This window comes from Pleuronectes platessa, chromosome 15 (assembly GCF_947347685.1).
Source record: "Pleuronectes platessa chromosome 15, fPlePla1.1, whole genome shotgun sequence".
Taxonomy (NCBI): domain Eukaryota; kingdom Metazoa; phylum Chordata; class Actinopteri; order Pleuronectiformes; family Pleuronectidae; genus Pleuronectes; species Pleuronectes platessa.
In genome coordinates, this window is record NC_070640.1 from 13175999 (window position 1) to 13193594 (window position 17596).

General features: G+C 42.7%; 1 protein-coding gene across 1 annotated transcript in view; it reads left to right on the forward strand.

Moving 5' to 3' along the window:
• The first annotated feature begins 7074 nt into the window (after positions 1-7074).
• LOC128457591 (disks large homolog 4) overlaps positions 7075-17596 on the forward strand; it is a 41017-nt gene continuing 30495 nt past the window's right edge. Inside the window, exon 1 of the mRNA XM_053442368.1 lies at positions 7075-7286. Within this exon, the coding sequence (XP_053298343.1) occupies positions 7185-7286 (102 nt within the window). The 5' untranslated portion in view covers positions 7075-7184. The remainder of the gene's footprint in view (positions 7287-17596) is intronic.

Sequence of the window (17596 nt, forward strand, 5' to 3'; positions counted from 1 at the left end):
ACAAAAACATTGCAATTGATCAAATCTTTTGTTTATTCCAATGTACAGCACACAGTGCCGACTAGATTAAAACAATTAAAATAGAGGGGCTTTGTGAAGAGTCTGAATTTAAATGAAACTGATTTGAGTACTGCTCATTACAATGGCGGGAACTTGGTGAAGTGCTAGCAAGGCATGTAATAAGCCAAGCATGATACAAATGAAGGCGCTAGTTAATGCAAAATGAAGTATATCCAGTGTCATACATTGACTATACAGTATATTATAGCACGTACATCAGAGCCAGTCATTGAATTAACATGATTCTAAGGTTGCAATTGATTGAGAGGAGCATGGTGTCGACATTAATTCAGATATGTTGCACACCAAAGTTTTTCCTTTGAGTTTGGATCCTTCGTTGACACGCAGACGGCATTTTAAGTCACTAAAATGCAGATTTATAAATACGTGTGTCTGTGTGTAAATGTAAAACAGATCGTTTGGGAAACCATGACATGACAGCTTGTATTTTGTATAACAGGGGTCCCAGTCAATGTTTTCCAGGGTTTTTCATCACCTTCTATTGTAATGTGACTCTAAGCAGCGACTCCAATTCAACGTCTTTCCACACGAACAAATAACATTTCATTTTCGGTTTTACCACCACAACTTGGGTCGAGTGCCAGAAATGTCTCTGATTAGGAGACAAAACAGATGACAAATAACTTGAATTAAAGATATAAGTACAAAAATTGATGGCCTACTATTGTGTTGGTTTTGAGGTTTCTACCACCAAAGAGGAATAAGCTCCTTGAGTGTGCTCAAAATGTTGTTCACAGGTATTTAGAGGGATCATTGGTGCAGACTTTATCGCCGCCCACTGGCCGGGCATGAGTGTGGTAGTTGTTGTGTTCCTTGACAGGACTGATATATTTGGTAAAATGAAGGTCATGTGTACTATAGGACAAATATCCTTCCAATAAAGCATCGGAAGTAGAGAAAGGACTTAATATGTTCTCAGGCTGGTAGAACTACTTTTTTAGCTTGTGGATGGTTCTGGTTTATAATGGGCAGATTGTGGTGCTGTTATGGAGCTTCAGCAGACAGGATGGTCATTTCTCATCCACATTTTTCCACATCACACATCATATATAAGTCTCCGATGGAGGACAGCTGGCAGAGGGTGGTCCGGGTACACTGCGGTTGTCTTTAGTGTGGGAGGAGGCCCGGCAGAACCAGACTGTAGCAGAGGACGTGAGGTGATAGCTGTGTAGAATCAGACCAGTGTAGTCGCTGTGAGACATTCTTCGCCTGTCACACGAAGAAGATCATCCGTTAAGGCTTTCATGATTATGGTGTAGATGCTCTCATCCCATTTGAGGGTGGTGCAGATAATTATCCCCTAGAGCTCAATTTAACCATTTAATAACTCCCCAAACATGTCTGCCGCTTCCAAAGGGAGAAAAACAAGAGAAATTCCCGGGCTAATAGATCTTTTCTCCATTTGAAGTGTGCTGAAGTTGCACCGTGTACACCATACTTCATGCATATATAACACATTGCTCCAGGTCATCACTGCTGGTGATGTCTCCATTCTGGCATGTTAAATTCACACAGCTGGACAGTTCTGCTCGAGACAGAACCAGGAATATCAGATGTGAAACGTTACAGTTTGCCTGTAGAGCAAAGTCGGAGTGCTGCTGTTGCACCTGCAGCTGAACTGGGGCAAGATTTTAATCACTCTGAAATTAAGCACTGGGCAATATGGAAAAATATTTATATCACAATTGAAAATGTATCACGATAAAAATATAAATGTCAAGATGTTATTATTTTTAAGTTTAAAGACAGATTTCTGCTCCTCAGGGAAGGTTGTGGATTTTAACTCTTCTTTATCTGCGTAAATGAGAAAAGAGCAAAACCTTTTTCAAATCTTAGATAGAACATTAACAAATATGTATTAAATCCCTCACTATGCTTTCACAATGCATAAGCAATATATTGATATATATTATTAGTATTATATATTATTATTGCTATTGATGAAAATTATATTTCAATAACTATTGTTGTTTTTAAAGGGCCCAGCCATAGAGCCACTTATAGGGAATGAGGACATATGTTTCCTTGACATTTTAAAGCGAGAACTACTTTGTTGCATTTTAGTCCTCCATATTTTACTAGTAGTGATGTCTTTTACAAAGCAATGTTGTATGATATTATTTTTCTAGAACAGAACAGGTGAAATCCGATATTCAAGCAGAGAGACACCAGATATAGCAGGTGTAGGTGTGAATACTATAATTCTCACCTTGGGTGTTTTCCTTCTCAGTAAGAGTAAGAGAGTCTCACAGAGATCCCCAGTTGTATTTGCACTGCAGTTAGACTATTTCAGTGTCAGAGCAGCTGAGTGCTGGGGGGAATGAAAGGCTGAAGCCTTGGGGCTCATTGTGAGAGAGATTTGTTTCCTCCCAATTGGTGACAAACCACTTTTAATTTTTAATTTGAATTGTATGCTCTGTAAATTTGACTCTGCAGCTAAAGGACATGTAAACTAAAAATAAGGAAGATAATAGGGTGGAAACATCATGTATACAATAATTGTTTAGACAAGGAGTCCAATCAGTGCAAACAAATGTTGTCATGCAGTAACATGGACTAAATATGTTCTGCTCGTCCCTTCACTAACACAAAAGAGACAAAGCTCTGGGTTATTCTGAGGAGACAACAAAGGATGTGGGAATACACTGGACTGTGGAATCAATAATGTTAAAAATGCAACATGAAGGCTGAAACAACCATTAAGAAATAACTGTGGTTGGACTAAAAGATGAGATACTCATTACAAGACAACCCCTATTGTTGTTGCATTGATTTTGGCCATTAAAGCAATTATCATTGTCACTCCAGTGGGGTTTGCAATTCTCCAAATATGGGCTGAACTACATTGTGCTTTACTTATATTTAAAAACAGTGTACAGTTTAGCAGATATGCATAAAAGGATCAATGTGAAAATGCATATCTCAAAAAGGGAATTCGAACTTTATTGTATCTGTGAAGATTGTCATGTATCTGACAAACAAAAATGAGCACAAAAACTATATTATAGCTCAATCACAGTGTGGGTCCAGAGTCAGACTTGTTATTGAATAGCAACTTTTCTTTGAACAGACATTTAAAAAATTCCTACAAACCAAAATAGTCGTGGAAGTTGTGGAACACACAGTACATTCAAACTGCAGAAACATAAAACAATATCTATGGGTCTGGATCATAACCTTAGTATGCATACAGTCAAGTATATATTGTTCAGTGTTGGACTTGTGATCAGGCTTGGATTAATTTCCCTTATCACTGACATAAAAGGTAAAGCATTAATAGTCTGTATTTTCTCAACCGCTGACGACGATAAGAAGATTCCAAAATAACTGCCCAGCACCTAGAGATACCCAGCAGATGAGAAGTGTGACACATCTGGCTCTACCTACGGTGTGTTAGGCTTAGTACAATTTTTGGCACTCGCAGGCTCGGTAAGCTGCTGTAACAGCCTGTGGTGAATTTTGCCAGCACTATAGCAGCCTACTCTTATAGTCACTACAGTGCTTCTTCATATTCTCTGTGAATTAAGAGGAAAGGAGACGAACGTCGGCATGTCTCTCGCTGGTGCCGCGTGTCGTAGTAGCGTGAGGACGCGTGTGTTCACACACACATTCACCTGTGATGTAGCAGCAGCCATGTTATAGATGTGGGGACCGAGCTGCTGGCAAGTGGACGAGTTGTTTGGGATCTGACGCCCCCCCACCCCCCCTGCAGATGTTGTCATGGAAACACTCTTTTGGGTCGCTCTCTATCGTTTTCTCTCTCTCTCTCTATCTCTATCTCTCTCTTTCACACAATGCTGCATTAGGATGTTAATGCTTTAATCAACGTTGGAACACCACAGTTCAGATTTCCATGTGACTCCCACGCTTACATAACGGCTGTAGTGGAAGAGTGAAGCTACTTACAGCACGTGATCGCCATAGAAATGATGCTGTATCTATACTGATTCTAGATAGGCAGGGTTAGTCATATCCCTCTTTATGTATAACGTCTGTGAGCCCCTGAGTCTGGAAATGATGCTTGAATCAAAAGACATGATTGAAGAGGTGAAGATTTTATATGCATCCTACAAAGGGGCCTGTATACGAACCAACTGTGAATACTGAGCAGCCTAAGCATACGTTGTGTACAGAGTCAGCCTTGGCTAACATGACGTCCCTCCTGCTGCTCCTGTAAATGTCAGTGATCGTTTGACTGACAAATAAACGTGGTTTCTAAGAAATTCCTTCCCACGCTACAGCTGACAAATAGGATTTGGATGTTTTTTTTCTTTCATTTGCATTGTGGCCAGTTACTGATTGGATATTTTACAGCATCACTACTCATAGAGCAAGCTCAATAACTTGCTTTCACACTGGAGTTTGATGTAAGTGGCACGCTGAGAAAATGTGCGGAACCACCTTTGTGTGTTTTTTTGAAGCGCTGGCCCTTTGTGAGTCTGTGCGCAGTCGGTGCCAGAGTCCCATTTTAAAATCAATTCAGTGCTGCAATTCAGGCCATTCAGGAGTTTTCTTTTGTAGAAAGCAACATCCACGCATACATATTGTGGGTTTGAAAAAAAAGAGTCTACCACTCAAACGTTATGTGATCAGAGATGAGTGTCCTAGTATAAAGTTAAACCTACAGCGTGGAGAAACGTCATATATCTGAAGTGGTGAGAAAACACTGTGCTATGCCCACGCACTGAAATACACACACCCGGTTTGCTCAGCCGTCCTTATAAGGACTTGGCATCTGCTTCTATTCAGAACTATCCAAAACCTTATCCCTATTCTTAACCATCACCAATTCCCACCTAACCTTAACCATGCTGGTGGTAGTGACACCATGCCTCATTAGTGGGGTCATTGGTTGGGTGGCTATGGCTCAGGAGGTCGAGCAGCTCGTCCACTAACCAGAGGTCTGGTAGTTTGATCCCTGTCTCTCCCATTCCATTAGCCGAGGTGCTATCAGGCAAGACAGAGAATCCGGTGTGCCAGCAGTGTGTAGGTGATGTGTGATATGTGAGAAAATACTGCATATATGCACAGTATGAGTGTGTGTGAAGAGGTAACCAAATCCAAAATGATTCTCACACACACACACACACACAAAACTGAGCGTTCTCCAGCTGAATATGAAGAAGAGTCACAATGTTGTACTGGAAGTCATATTACTGTACGGACTACTTCCCCCTGTGCTGAGACTCATGACCTCCCCCTCTGACAAACCTGCTGACGTCTTAAGCTCGTTGCAGATTTCCCAGGCTATCCCCAACTCCCTGAGAGGGTGATATGGTTGGAAAAAAACCATCAGCTGCACACTGGGCTATTTGGAGCGGTGTCCGTGTTCGATTTAACGCTGACGTCACCCGGGAGAGTTGAGCCCGGCGCCGCAGTCGGTCCTGAGATGAATGCACAATATTTAAATCTGGCCTACCTGGTTCTCTCACTCCACCCTGTGGGCTCAAGACGTCAGCACAATCACACACAGGAGTGGAGAGTCTCCAAACTCACATAAAAACTAAGTGAGATATTCTACTTGTGAAAGACATTAAGTCTTTTATGTGATAAAAAGGTTATAATTTTACGAGACCAAAGAAAAAAGGAAGATGCCCATTATTGGTATTGGTGAATACCTGGAGCTCTTAAAATACCTTTTATTTCAACAATTTTTATTTCGGTTTATAATATAAAGCCAACTCAGCTTTGAGCAGCCACCTGAAATCTACATTAGCTCTGTAAGTGAAAAAACTTACAAGTTTTCCAATGAACACAAGTCTGTTCCTAATAAATGTTGTCACAGCAACAATCACATCAATTGATCCAGAAACATTTCAAGGCAGAATTTGACATGTGTACTTTCAGAGAGACACATTCACTTTAACACTCTGTCCTAATTGAAACATTTGACGATTTCCTACATATTTTTGTGCAGCAACTGTGCGGCCTTTACTTTTAAATGTTTGATAACCGCTTTTCAACCATTGTTCACACGTGTAACATGCACATCACAAATCGGCATAAATCTGTTGGTGTGAATGGATTCAGCCCTCATGTTTAGGGCAAAGGTCCAATTTGGTTATTTTACCTGCAGTATTTTTAATAAAGGAGCTCAAACACTGTTGGTAAATGACGCTCGGTTCTAGCTCAATGACACATGTCCTCCTGCCGTACCGCCCACCTCTCCTCTTTCCCCTCATGTTTCTCCTCGCATCCCAACCGAAAGCAGATGGCCGCCCACATCGAGTCTGGTTCGGCTCGAGGTTACAAAGGAAGGAAGAAAACCCTGAAAAGAAGGTTTTGACCTAACTATGCAAAGTACCTTAGGATAATGTATGTTGTGATTTGGGACTACACATATAACATTTTACCCAATTGAATGAAGACAATTTGTGTCCTTTGGGGGCGGGGGGTGCACTAACACTTCAGCACCTTGGACAGCTGCTGTGGTGTGTTTTTTCTTTTTTCTTTCTCTCTCTACTGCTCCAACAGGGGGCGCAGTGATCACACTGTAACCTGCTTATCTTTGAATGTAACGTGGTTGTAAACCAGGGACTGTTTTCTTATTTCCCCCATACTTTAATATCACTTCTAGCCTCGAGGGATTAATGACCAAGGGGTGCTATCGCTCTCTGCACAGCTTTGTATATAATTATTTATGTACACACACACGGGGAGAGAGAGGGGTGTGTGTGTGTGTGAGAGAGAGAGAGAGAGAGAGAGAGAGAGAGAGAGAGAGAGAGAGAGAGAGAGAGAGAGAGAGAGAGAGAGAGGGTGTGTATGTGTGTGTGGGGGGGGTGCGCTATAGAATATTGTGAATCATGCTGCCGGTGTTATAGCTTTGCACAACATGATAGTGTATAGCGCCACAAGCGGAACAGACATGGGGGATCGGAAGTAGTTCGCCTACTGGAGCCGGCCACCGCGACACGGTCACATTTCCACCGGGCGTCCCTCTCCATCCCTCCGCCCCCCCCACACTTCGCGGATCTCCTCCGTCCATGCGTCTCTCTCTCGGCGAGTGGCGGCGGAGCGTCGAGCTGCGGCCGGTCTGTGCCGTCTTGTGTTGAGGAAGAGGAGGAGGAGGCGGAGGAGGAAGAGGAGGGTGAGCCTCTGGACTGATGTCTCTGGCTGTCAGGAACCTGAAGTGTCTGTCGCCGGTCATGTGCCAGTGTAAGGTCATCTGCAGCAACCGGACCCTGTCGCTCATGTTCGGGTGCAAGGTAAGCAAGCCTCCGGGGGCGCGCGGTGCCACGCACGGCGGCCGCGGTGTTTGCAGCAGAAGCAGCAGCTCCTTCCTCTCTCTCTTGCTCTCTTCTCTCTTTTCTTCTACATGCACAATCTGGACTGTTGAGTTTGTGCAGACGTGTAACGAGAATAAAATCAAAGCGAGGCGCGTGTTTGTAAATGCGGAGTTTTGCCGTTCGTGCCACAGCTGACATCGCGTCGCCTTCTGTGGCTGATTCGAAGCGCGCGTTTTCCCTTTTTACACAACCGCCAATTAGCACAGGGATCACACTCTGCACCTATGGCTTCCTCTCTGCTCCATATGCTCTCAGGCACCTGCTTATTCTCACAATACCTTTACATCACCGCCTGCTCCTGGTTTGCCGCCCCCGCCCCCACCCCCATGCTTATATGGCTGATTTCCATATAGCAGGCTTGGGAGGCTGTGGTTGTGTTTGATGACTGTGCTTCTTCACCATATATGTCGATGGTAGTGATAATTAATGAATGAAACATCAATCACCATCATATGTCCTCCACTCAGTCCCCGTGGGGCATGTCACGGTGGAGCTAAACATATGGTTCACGTTCTTGCTTTGTGTCAAAGGAAAAGCAAACATGTGTGACCTTGGGAAATTTACTTTATTGCTCAGGGCCACTTGCATATCATTCATCATCAGGGAGGCTGTGCTACAATGGAGGCCGAATCCCAGCTGGAAATCAGGTAGCAGGGGCAGTGTTGCTGCTGCTGCGGCCTCCCGATGAATCGCACCTTATAGCCGTGTGTTTACGGCACGGATTTGGACTTTGCATCTCGCCGTCACGTTGAAAATGTGCGAACCAAAAGAAGCACGATCGTTCATTCACTCAATGAAATGTCCATCGCCTCCCAGCTCCTCGTTTCCTGCCTCCCTCCCTCCCTCCCAGCTTCAGGTGTTTCCAGTATGGCAGCCAGCTCAGAGTTCCCTCACACATGGCACTCTAGGCTGTTACCTTTACCAAGCCAAATACGCTCGAGCCAGGATTTGAGGCGACTCTTCACCAAAATGAATGTGTACAAGTGTTCGGAGCTGAGGATCATTTGGTCTACGACAGTTTGGTTTGTGTTCCATCTGTTACAAATCCTGGATTTCATCAGTTACGAATCAGTAAATATGAAATAGGCGGATATCCTTGTTGTATTTCATTCATCGTGATGTAATTTATATATTTTTTTCCATTTCCTCTGCTAAGACAAGGCCAATTTCTATATTTGAAAGTTACTGCTGTTAAATATTAAAGCGGGTGTATGCTTTCTGGTTTTATAAAAACGGTGGTCCTGCTGTGCTGAGTTTTACTAGCGCATATAATCCCCATGTGTCCCCACACCACTCTCCCGGCTCACATCCTCTTCCTCCGTATCTCCATTGGAGACACCACGTCTTCCTCGTGGAAAAGTAAATCAAAACTCCACTCCCACAGACTCAAATAGCTGCAGTCATCGTGATCAAACATTCATTTTTGTGATGAAAGCAGATTTCAAAATGGGATTAACGGCTCAATTAAGAGGAATTGTGCTTGGTAGTGTAATGCTGATCGGGACGGATCTGGCTTATAATAAAAGGGGTTCCGCTCATTTTCCGGCAGACACTTTGTTTTTGAGTATCAAATATTGCTGTATTCTCGGCCTCTATCGTGCCACAGTTAATTCTGTCCTCTGAAACATGCTAATCACCTGAAAGATTCAAGATTACCTTCTGCATTGTTGTGCAATACCCAAATACCTTGTTGGTTCACATATGTCCTGCAGGTTGAAACAGCTTGTGTTCAGTCTGTTGTAGTCTCATGGTGCCGAGTTTCTCTCAGCCAGACCTTTCGGGATGCTGTATATTGCAGGGATGTGATTTGTTTTTCACTGTTCCTCTGTATCCTGCACCCATTTCTTGGTTTTGCTGCTTGGTTTAATTCCCTGCTTTCTCCAGCAGTACTGTAAGTTTGCTACACATGTGTGTCACAATAGCGGCTCATTTCCAAGGTTATTTGTCTGAATAACCTTTGTCCTGAAACAAAGCCCGGCACGGAGCCTCTCACGCATCTTAAGCTCAAGATCTTAATTAAAAGACTATTTTTGTGGCCGGAAGCCTTCAGCTGTACTTTAATGTGCTCTTTCATGCCTAATGCTCATTGATGGCCTCACGACGTTTAATCAAGACGCGCCGCCTCGCCGAAGTTTGAAGGTTTGCATTTCAGCACGGCGCTCATATTGAAGGGCACGCAATGTAAACTGGCTAAAGGATTGAGTTTAAAACGGAGCATTAATGCAATGAATGATTCACGACTCAGGGATCAGCGTGCCGTCATCTCAATAGCAGGATCGATGATCAGCTCACTCTCAGCATCGATTCTCAGACGTCTTTACTGGAAAAATAGCACGCTGTCACTCATTACCAGCCAGACAATCAAATGATTTAGAGGAATGATGGAGAAGATATCAGAGGGCAGTATTAAATCAGAGGTGTGTCTTTCCTTACTGCAATAAGCAGTTTGTATTCCTGTAGGTGAGGCAGTGGTTTTATATTTCACATCCTTACTGTAACTTTTTGTGCAGCTTTACAGCATTTCCTTCCTATGGATTTGACCCATGTCATCCTGCTGTTTGTGGCGTCTTCCTTTATGAAGAGCAGTGAACTCTGACTGGGAGCTCAGAAAACTGCAGCAGCAACAATGTGCAGAGTTCAGGTGCAAGATTGAACCATCATCACTACCGTGCTTACTTGCTCTTCCCAGCTTAGCTCTTATCCTGTCCGGCAGCTGGTGTTGTGTGAGCGACAAACATGGATTCCAGCAGCCTCACAAGATGGCAGCTTTGGACTGGGTCATCCATTAACCACAGGGTTGGTGGTTCAATCCCAGGCTCCACTGGTATATATAGCAAAGTGTCCCTTGGCAAGAAAAAATTGTGGCTTCTCCAACAGAGTGTGAATGATGTGTAATGGAAGTGTGTAGGAATATTTGAATGTGACTTGCCGAGCGGTTGTTAAAGCTTGGGTTGGTAATTCTGGAAAACCTAGCAGCAGCAGGGTCCACTTTCCAAAAAGGCAACGGATACATCCCCCTCATTGGCCCGCTCACCAGAGCTATGAACGAACGAGACCATGAACAAGCGCTGCCTGACAATTACTTACTCGCCAGGTTCTGGCTATTGTCTCTCCGGCTATAAACCTCTTTTTCCTCCTTCTGTAAGACCAGTTTATTTGTTGACAGATGAGAGAGTTCCCACACTGAGAGAGTCTCGATGGCTTGCTTGAAAGAACTCAAACATTCACCCTTGTCAACGTTCTTTTATAAATTTCAATCTGCATATAATCACTAGACAGATGGTGCATTAACCTGGAGTTGAGCACATCAATGGTGAAGAAATGGTTACTAACGAACTAACAGAGGCCTCGGATATGAATTCACCCTGATTAGAAACAGTACAGACAAGGAAATAACACGTATATGTCTTTTTTTATACTCCCTCTCTCTAAGCATCTGGCAGAGATATGCATCAATGACCGCTAAAATTACATTCAGTCTCAGTGCGATGAACAAACGGAATCCAAGTAACTCGCCCTTCAGTTCATGAACATTCATAGAAAGCGAAACACAAACAGCATTTCTCTTTTTATTGATAAACAAATAAAACTACAGCCAGAATCATGAAGACATTTCTTTTGTGTCTTGTCACGAGGAATTTGGATTTGAGGAGTGAGCTATTTGAGATAAACCTCTGATTCCTCCTTTACTGTATGAATATAACCAATAAGAAACAAGTACATTTTTTAAGACATTGGCCAACAGCATTGCTGCAGACCTGTGTTTGCAGGCAAATCTCACAGGATGAAAGGAAATAACCACTACTACTATAATTGCACGTGTTTGTTTCTCGTGTAGAGCCATTTACCAGTCTTTCAGTGCTGTGTTAAAATGGCCTCCAGTGCAACATACATAAAAACGCATGTACTCAGCATAAAAATGGACCGTGCATGCTTGTGTGGGTGTAGGGGGAGGGGAAGAAATGATCAAGACCACTGGAGCATGTGTGTGAGACCTGTGAGGAGAAGAGAGGGGAATAATTTGCACCTCGACTGTAAACTCCAATATAAAATAGCTTCAAATAAAACATTGTATGTTATGTTTAGGGGCCAGTTTTACAAAGTTTGAGTCCATTATTTTGCATCATCAGGATAAGGTGGTTATTATCTAGTTTGATGTCATGGAGACTTATCCAGGCAATCGTCAGATTCCCTGAAACATTTTTCGGAATATTGTTCCCATTTTGTCTTAGATACAAGTGCGAGTTTCCTGTGAAAACAGGAACCACCCCCACCGCACACAACCAGCAGCAGTAGGACGACAGCCAAGCTACACCCACTATACACCACAATTTACTGTATCTATGACTCTTGTCTGATTATTAAATTCCAGGATGATACATTTGTGTGGGTTTTTTATCAATGATGATTCATGTCACAGAAATGATATTCAGGATCTCATCAATTTGACTTGGATCAACATAAATTAGCAAGTGAATTAATCAGGCTGAAGACTGAATGTTGCACTTCTAAAACAGTACTGAGCATTTAAGTACGAGGAGAGAAAAAACGTGTGTTTTCTTAATTTTTTATGACATATGACAGATGGTGACAGAAGCTCAAGAGCACTTCAGGGACTTTAGTTTGTATTCTTAGAGAAAGTCTTGGACGGTAATGGGCTTTAAAACATGTAGCTCAGAAAATGTTTTTAAATGTTTAATCAAAGTTTTAACAGGAGAACCTGAGAACCTTGATGATCGATCACAAATACACACCTTTTTAACAGGGGTGGATATGTTTTCCGTTGCTTTCCTTAGAGCTTGAATTCTGATATATTAATAAATGTATAATAAATTATAAATGAGTAAATACACTCCCAGGTAGAAGCTTTGTATTTCCCTGCTAACTTTCAGCATTACAATGAGATTAGAGGGACTACACCCAGCAGCAGACTTAAATTAGGGTGAAAGAGGGGGAATCTAGAGCGTCTCCATGGGGGGATAAGAAGCTTGTCTTTGTTGTAGCCCCACTTTTTGATTTGACTGGATGCTTTGTTACATTCAAATCCTGCCTGGTGCAGCTTTAAGCATTCTGCCCCATGGTAAGTGTAAAGCTCTGCTGATTCTGCTGCTGTTGTTGTTGCAGAATAGCTACAGGGTACTAACACTTGTCCAAGTCTTGTGTTGAAACTCTTTAGAGGATATACTTAAAGTGAGCACCGGCAGGAGATGAGTGAATTTCCTGTCTTCTGAGGCTCACAAAAACGTATGCACGAAGAAAAACATTTGGACTGTTGGGTCAATTTGTGATAATGCAAATGAGATGAGAGCTGTGTTTGGGTTTTGGCATGCGAGGAGAAACTTGAGAGTGAAAATCAACAAAGAGGGCAACAAGGGCTGCATACTGATGGACTGTGGTGGAGATGATGGAGTTCAGATGACCATCAGAGAGCCTAACCTTCATGATGCTCTGTCAAAGTGACGATGAGGGATGATGCTGTGCGGCTGATGCGACATGGTTCCTTGCATTGGCCTTGAAAGTAGGTGGGTGTGAACGTTTGCTCCAATAACATCCAGCAGGTGTTCTGGCCTACATACAGTATGTGGAGGGAGGTAAACTCATGTTGACAGCGTTACTGATGGATGAACTAGAGCCAGAATCAATGGGTGAATACAAGAGATACACTGTAAAATATGTTTTCATACCAAAGAAGTTTTTTATTATTTTTTTTAAAAGGCAAGTGGCATCAAGATGTGGATTTGAAATGTAGAAACTAGAATAGCCCATATTAGAGCACATATCTCCACCAAGGCCAAACAGTCTCCTTGTGAAAACACATATAAATGAACTACATCCTGTTTTTTATTTGGATCTGTCATGAATATCAGTCCCCTACATTTTCCCCAAGAACCATGAATTATTCTCTAAGAAATCAAAGAAAATATAGAAAATGCCCTATTCCATAACAAAGTGGCAAAACAAATATGAAAATCTGTTGATAAGTTTTTTGCATATCGATGCTAACTAACAAACCGCAAACATTACCTCTTTGACCGAGGTAAAAATGGCTGCGTAGCTGCACAGAAACATGTGTGTAAGTCTTACAGAAGAGCTGGATACCAAACTTGTGCTCAACTGCATTTATGTATTTTTTTGATTATTAATTATCACTTGTGTACTCTTGATGTACACGTTTCTGTTCAATTTTAAACATCTATTTATTTGCATCTATTTTTCTAATTTAGTTCAATTCAAGCACATTTGCCTACCTCATCACTGCCATGCACTGTCCAGCATTCAACTAAACTAAGCATGTAATTCCTTCTTATGACGCTGTGAGGTGACACACAGATTTACTGTATCACTCAGCATAAAATCCCCCTGAGTTCATCTAAGCAGGAACTGTTCAAATTAATCCAAACATTAAAAAAATGAAGGATTCATTATCATTTTAGAAAAATGCAAATAGATGAACTTGCCAGAGCTTAAATTTTGAAGAGATGCTGCAGGGAGCTTTGATTTACACCTGAAGAGCTGCTGGTGGTTCGTGTCACAGCCTGCACATCGAGTGCATTCGGAGTCTAAGTATCTCTGAAATGATTTGCCTGAGAGGTGAGATTAGATTTCATTCCATTACCTAACTCACAGCAATTTAAAGCTTAACGTTGGTCCTTGAATTACAAACAGAGATGACGGTAGATAGGGTTTGACATTTGCTTAACGTTAAGTTGAACCATTGAAGGAGCAGCTTCTTTGGCCAATGTGAAAGTATTATTTCAGTACAGGTGGGCTAGCAAATAATCTCCTAATATTCACCTTTCCAACTGAGTTATTCCTCACAGATGTACTGGTGGCCTTCCATGAAGATACAATAATACACTTACCCCTGTTAGAGGTGTTAGTGGGTTTAGTTTGTACATTACAAGCAGTTTTTAATTGTTATAGTCTTTTAACCCTCCTGCTTCAGGAAAAGTAATTTAACAGATGATGATTCCATTCCAGTTCCAGTTTTTCCTTTATGTTTCCAGGCCTGTGTTAATGTCACTGTGGGCATGAGGGTGCGGACAACATATCATAACATAAGAGAAGAAATTCCTCTATAACATTTAAATGAGTCTCCTGTTGCACTGTAAGAGAAAACATCTTTAAGTTTTAGAAGAGACATTGATACTTCTGTGGCCTCTAAATGCATTTGTGTAAAACTATTGGGTTTCATCAAACCTTGCAGACTTAGATTTAAGTGTATGGTAATTGTTTGGTGCTTATTTGAATGAAATCATACAGGAAGTAAATGGGGTTAATTATTCATCAGAGAGTTGCTTGCAATCGTTCAGGCTGAACCACAGAGAAGACATAACACCAATATTAATTTCATACCTGTGGTGCAACATTCCTTTGTATCACAGCAACTATAGTTATCTGGATGTTCTCCGGACACTAGTGCTGATGTTAACATGTCTACATAGTAGATTTAATGTGTATTTTTCAGTCACATCCCTAGATGCATATTTTTATTTGGATCTGCACCACTCATGAATTTCAGTCCCCTCTACATGCCAGATTTTTTTTATTTAAGATCCCTGAATAAACATTTAACAAAAATGTAAGAAAATGTGCAACAAAAAAAATAAAACTTGGATTCACACCCTGATCCAGATCCAAATCAAAACGTAATGGGTTCTTCCCTGACTCATGCCACATGTTCATTAAGTTTTGTGATAATCTGTTCATTAGTTTTTGCTTAAACCTGCCAAGTAACAGCAAACAAACAACCACTTGCAGGTAAAAACAGAACCGGCTTGGCTGGAGTCGCACACACTGCACTACCAAAGGCCTGTAGCCAAGACCAGACAGTAAATCACGATGAGTGAATTAGTGTGAAATTGTGCAGCGTATGAACCCTGTGTTCAAATTTATTGACAGAGAAAAAATATAACCCCTGTTCTACTTGTCGTCCCGCCGCCTCGCAAATCACAAGCCTCAGTTTATAGTTGATGCGGATGGCCACACACGAGGGTGGAGTGTGAGCCCGGCTGTCATTGAAAGTGAGGAGATGCAGTTTCATTTAAACGCTGGGATAATGGTGCTGATTTTCCACGAGTCTCTCCTTGAAGGCATTGGTCCTCTTACACTCGGATGTGACGGAAATAGTTTTCAAGAAATGGAGAGAGAGCTGGAGAGACAAGTAGCATCTGGCCAATCATAACGATAAGTGTGTGTGAATGTCCAGTCGTCAGTCGGACACAAATGGTTGTATACTCCACCCAAAGTGTTATTTGGATGCTCGGATAGCTTGGCTCTCTACCATGGCCAGATTTCCCTTCTCCTTCAGGCTCGAGTGTTCAGAACAGCAATAAACGACATTGATTTCCAACATGATCTTATATGACCTAGTTTTGATGATACGAGTATAACCCCGGTCCTCAGACTCCCCTTATATGCCGGCGTATAGGTGTTTGGGGGAAGGGGGTTTATGAAGCTATACCCGACCATCCATCTGACAAGCACACTGGCCCCTGAAGGCATCATCATCTTGGGCAGAAGTTCTCCTGGTTGATTGTCGCAGGACTCAGAGCTGCCTGTTCGCATAGTGATCATTAAATGAGGGACGGATTTATATCTGAAACACAACCACCAATATTTAACTAGCAGGGGAAATGTTAAGTGTGTCCTCCTCTGCTTCGACTCTCGGTGAGAAAGGTCTGAAAATAGTCTTTTACATCGACAGTATTCACACTTTTCAGAATTGAGCTTCTTATATCAATCTAGTCTTCTTCCTCTTCCAGATAAATTAGTCTCGGACTCTGCACAGTATATTTGAACGTGGAGTTACTCTGCAGAATGATACAATGTGCCGGTAAAAAGAGACGTACCTAGCGCTCTGCAGAAAGGACATGTTGTAACGCACCCAGAGCACCGACTGTCACATCCCCCCACCAGTGGGACAGAAGGCGACATGGCAACATGAACGTTGGTCATGCAGGAGAAGGGGGAGGCAGCAAGGAACTCGGCTATTTTGAGCTGTGATTCATGTTGTTTACTATTTTTTACAAGTTTTAGATTGTGATTGTTGTCGTTGAATAAAAGGTTTACAGATGTAGTAAGGTTTTAATTGTAGCAATTATGCAGCAGTGCTTCAGCTCGGTATTCTATTGTCCACATGTAATTGGTGGTATACAGGTGCATAGTGTTTAATCCATGTTTATATTAATGTGGCAGTGTGAAAATGAAGACAAATCTTGGGTTTTCCTTCTCATAAACCTGTAATCATGGAAGGGGGATATCAACAACTATTCATTTTCCTCTCCACTGCCCCCCCCCCCCTCCCACGCTGCTGTTCTCTGCTTCCCTTTTATTGACAGACTCAATTTTTTTTCTCTTTTTTACCCACCCCCCTCACTTTCTCCTCTATCTTCATCTCAATTTCACTCCTTTTCTTTCTTGCTGTCTCAGTGTAATGTGATCCTGGACCGATGCCGGCAGCCCCGACCCTGGCACTGCAATCTCTGCTCGGCTCTGGTTGCTAGGCAGCCCTGTCTGAGACAGGGGGCTGGGTGGAGCACCTCCCGTTCCGTCTGCCTCCCCCCCCCCCCCCCCCAAAAAAGGGAAAGGAGAGAGGAGAGTGGCGGGGTTGGCCATCAGGGCATCAGCCAAAATTCAAATGATCTTCTCCGAATTTCTCAGTCTTCAGACCGGACTGCTACACATCTGCAGTGCAGCAGTGCATGTTGTGGGGGGGGGGGGCTTTAGGGGCTGGTAGAAAAACGTAAGCGCTGTCACACAGGACAGTGGGACAGAACCTCCACTGTGATGCTGCCCACCTTCTGATGCGTTTGTGATGGGAAATGCCGCGTGCGTATTTTGTGTCATCACACCTAGAATGAAGCCTACCATGTGTGGCGGACACAGTGGGCTGCTGGCAGGCTGCCCAGGTGTGGGATATCGGTAGGGGAGTGAGGTCACGAGGAAGAAGCTGCGTGATCTGCTGCTGTAGAGCTGCCATGAGTCACAGGCTCTAGTTGCTCCATGTGGTTGTGGAGGACGATCACATTGCTCAACACAATGGCAACATTCTGAGGCTCTGTTTTATATCATGTCCCCACTTTGTACATGGAGGCGTCGCACATGTTATGTGGTAGAAGATATGCATATAGACGGCACGCATTCATCTGTGATGGACATACTGCTCCGGGGGTTGGGTGAATTTGACATTTTGTCATGTGTTTAGTAGAGCTGAGACATGAATGAGA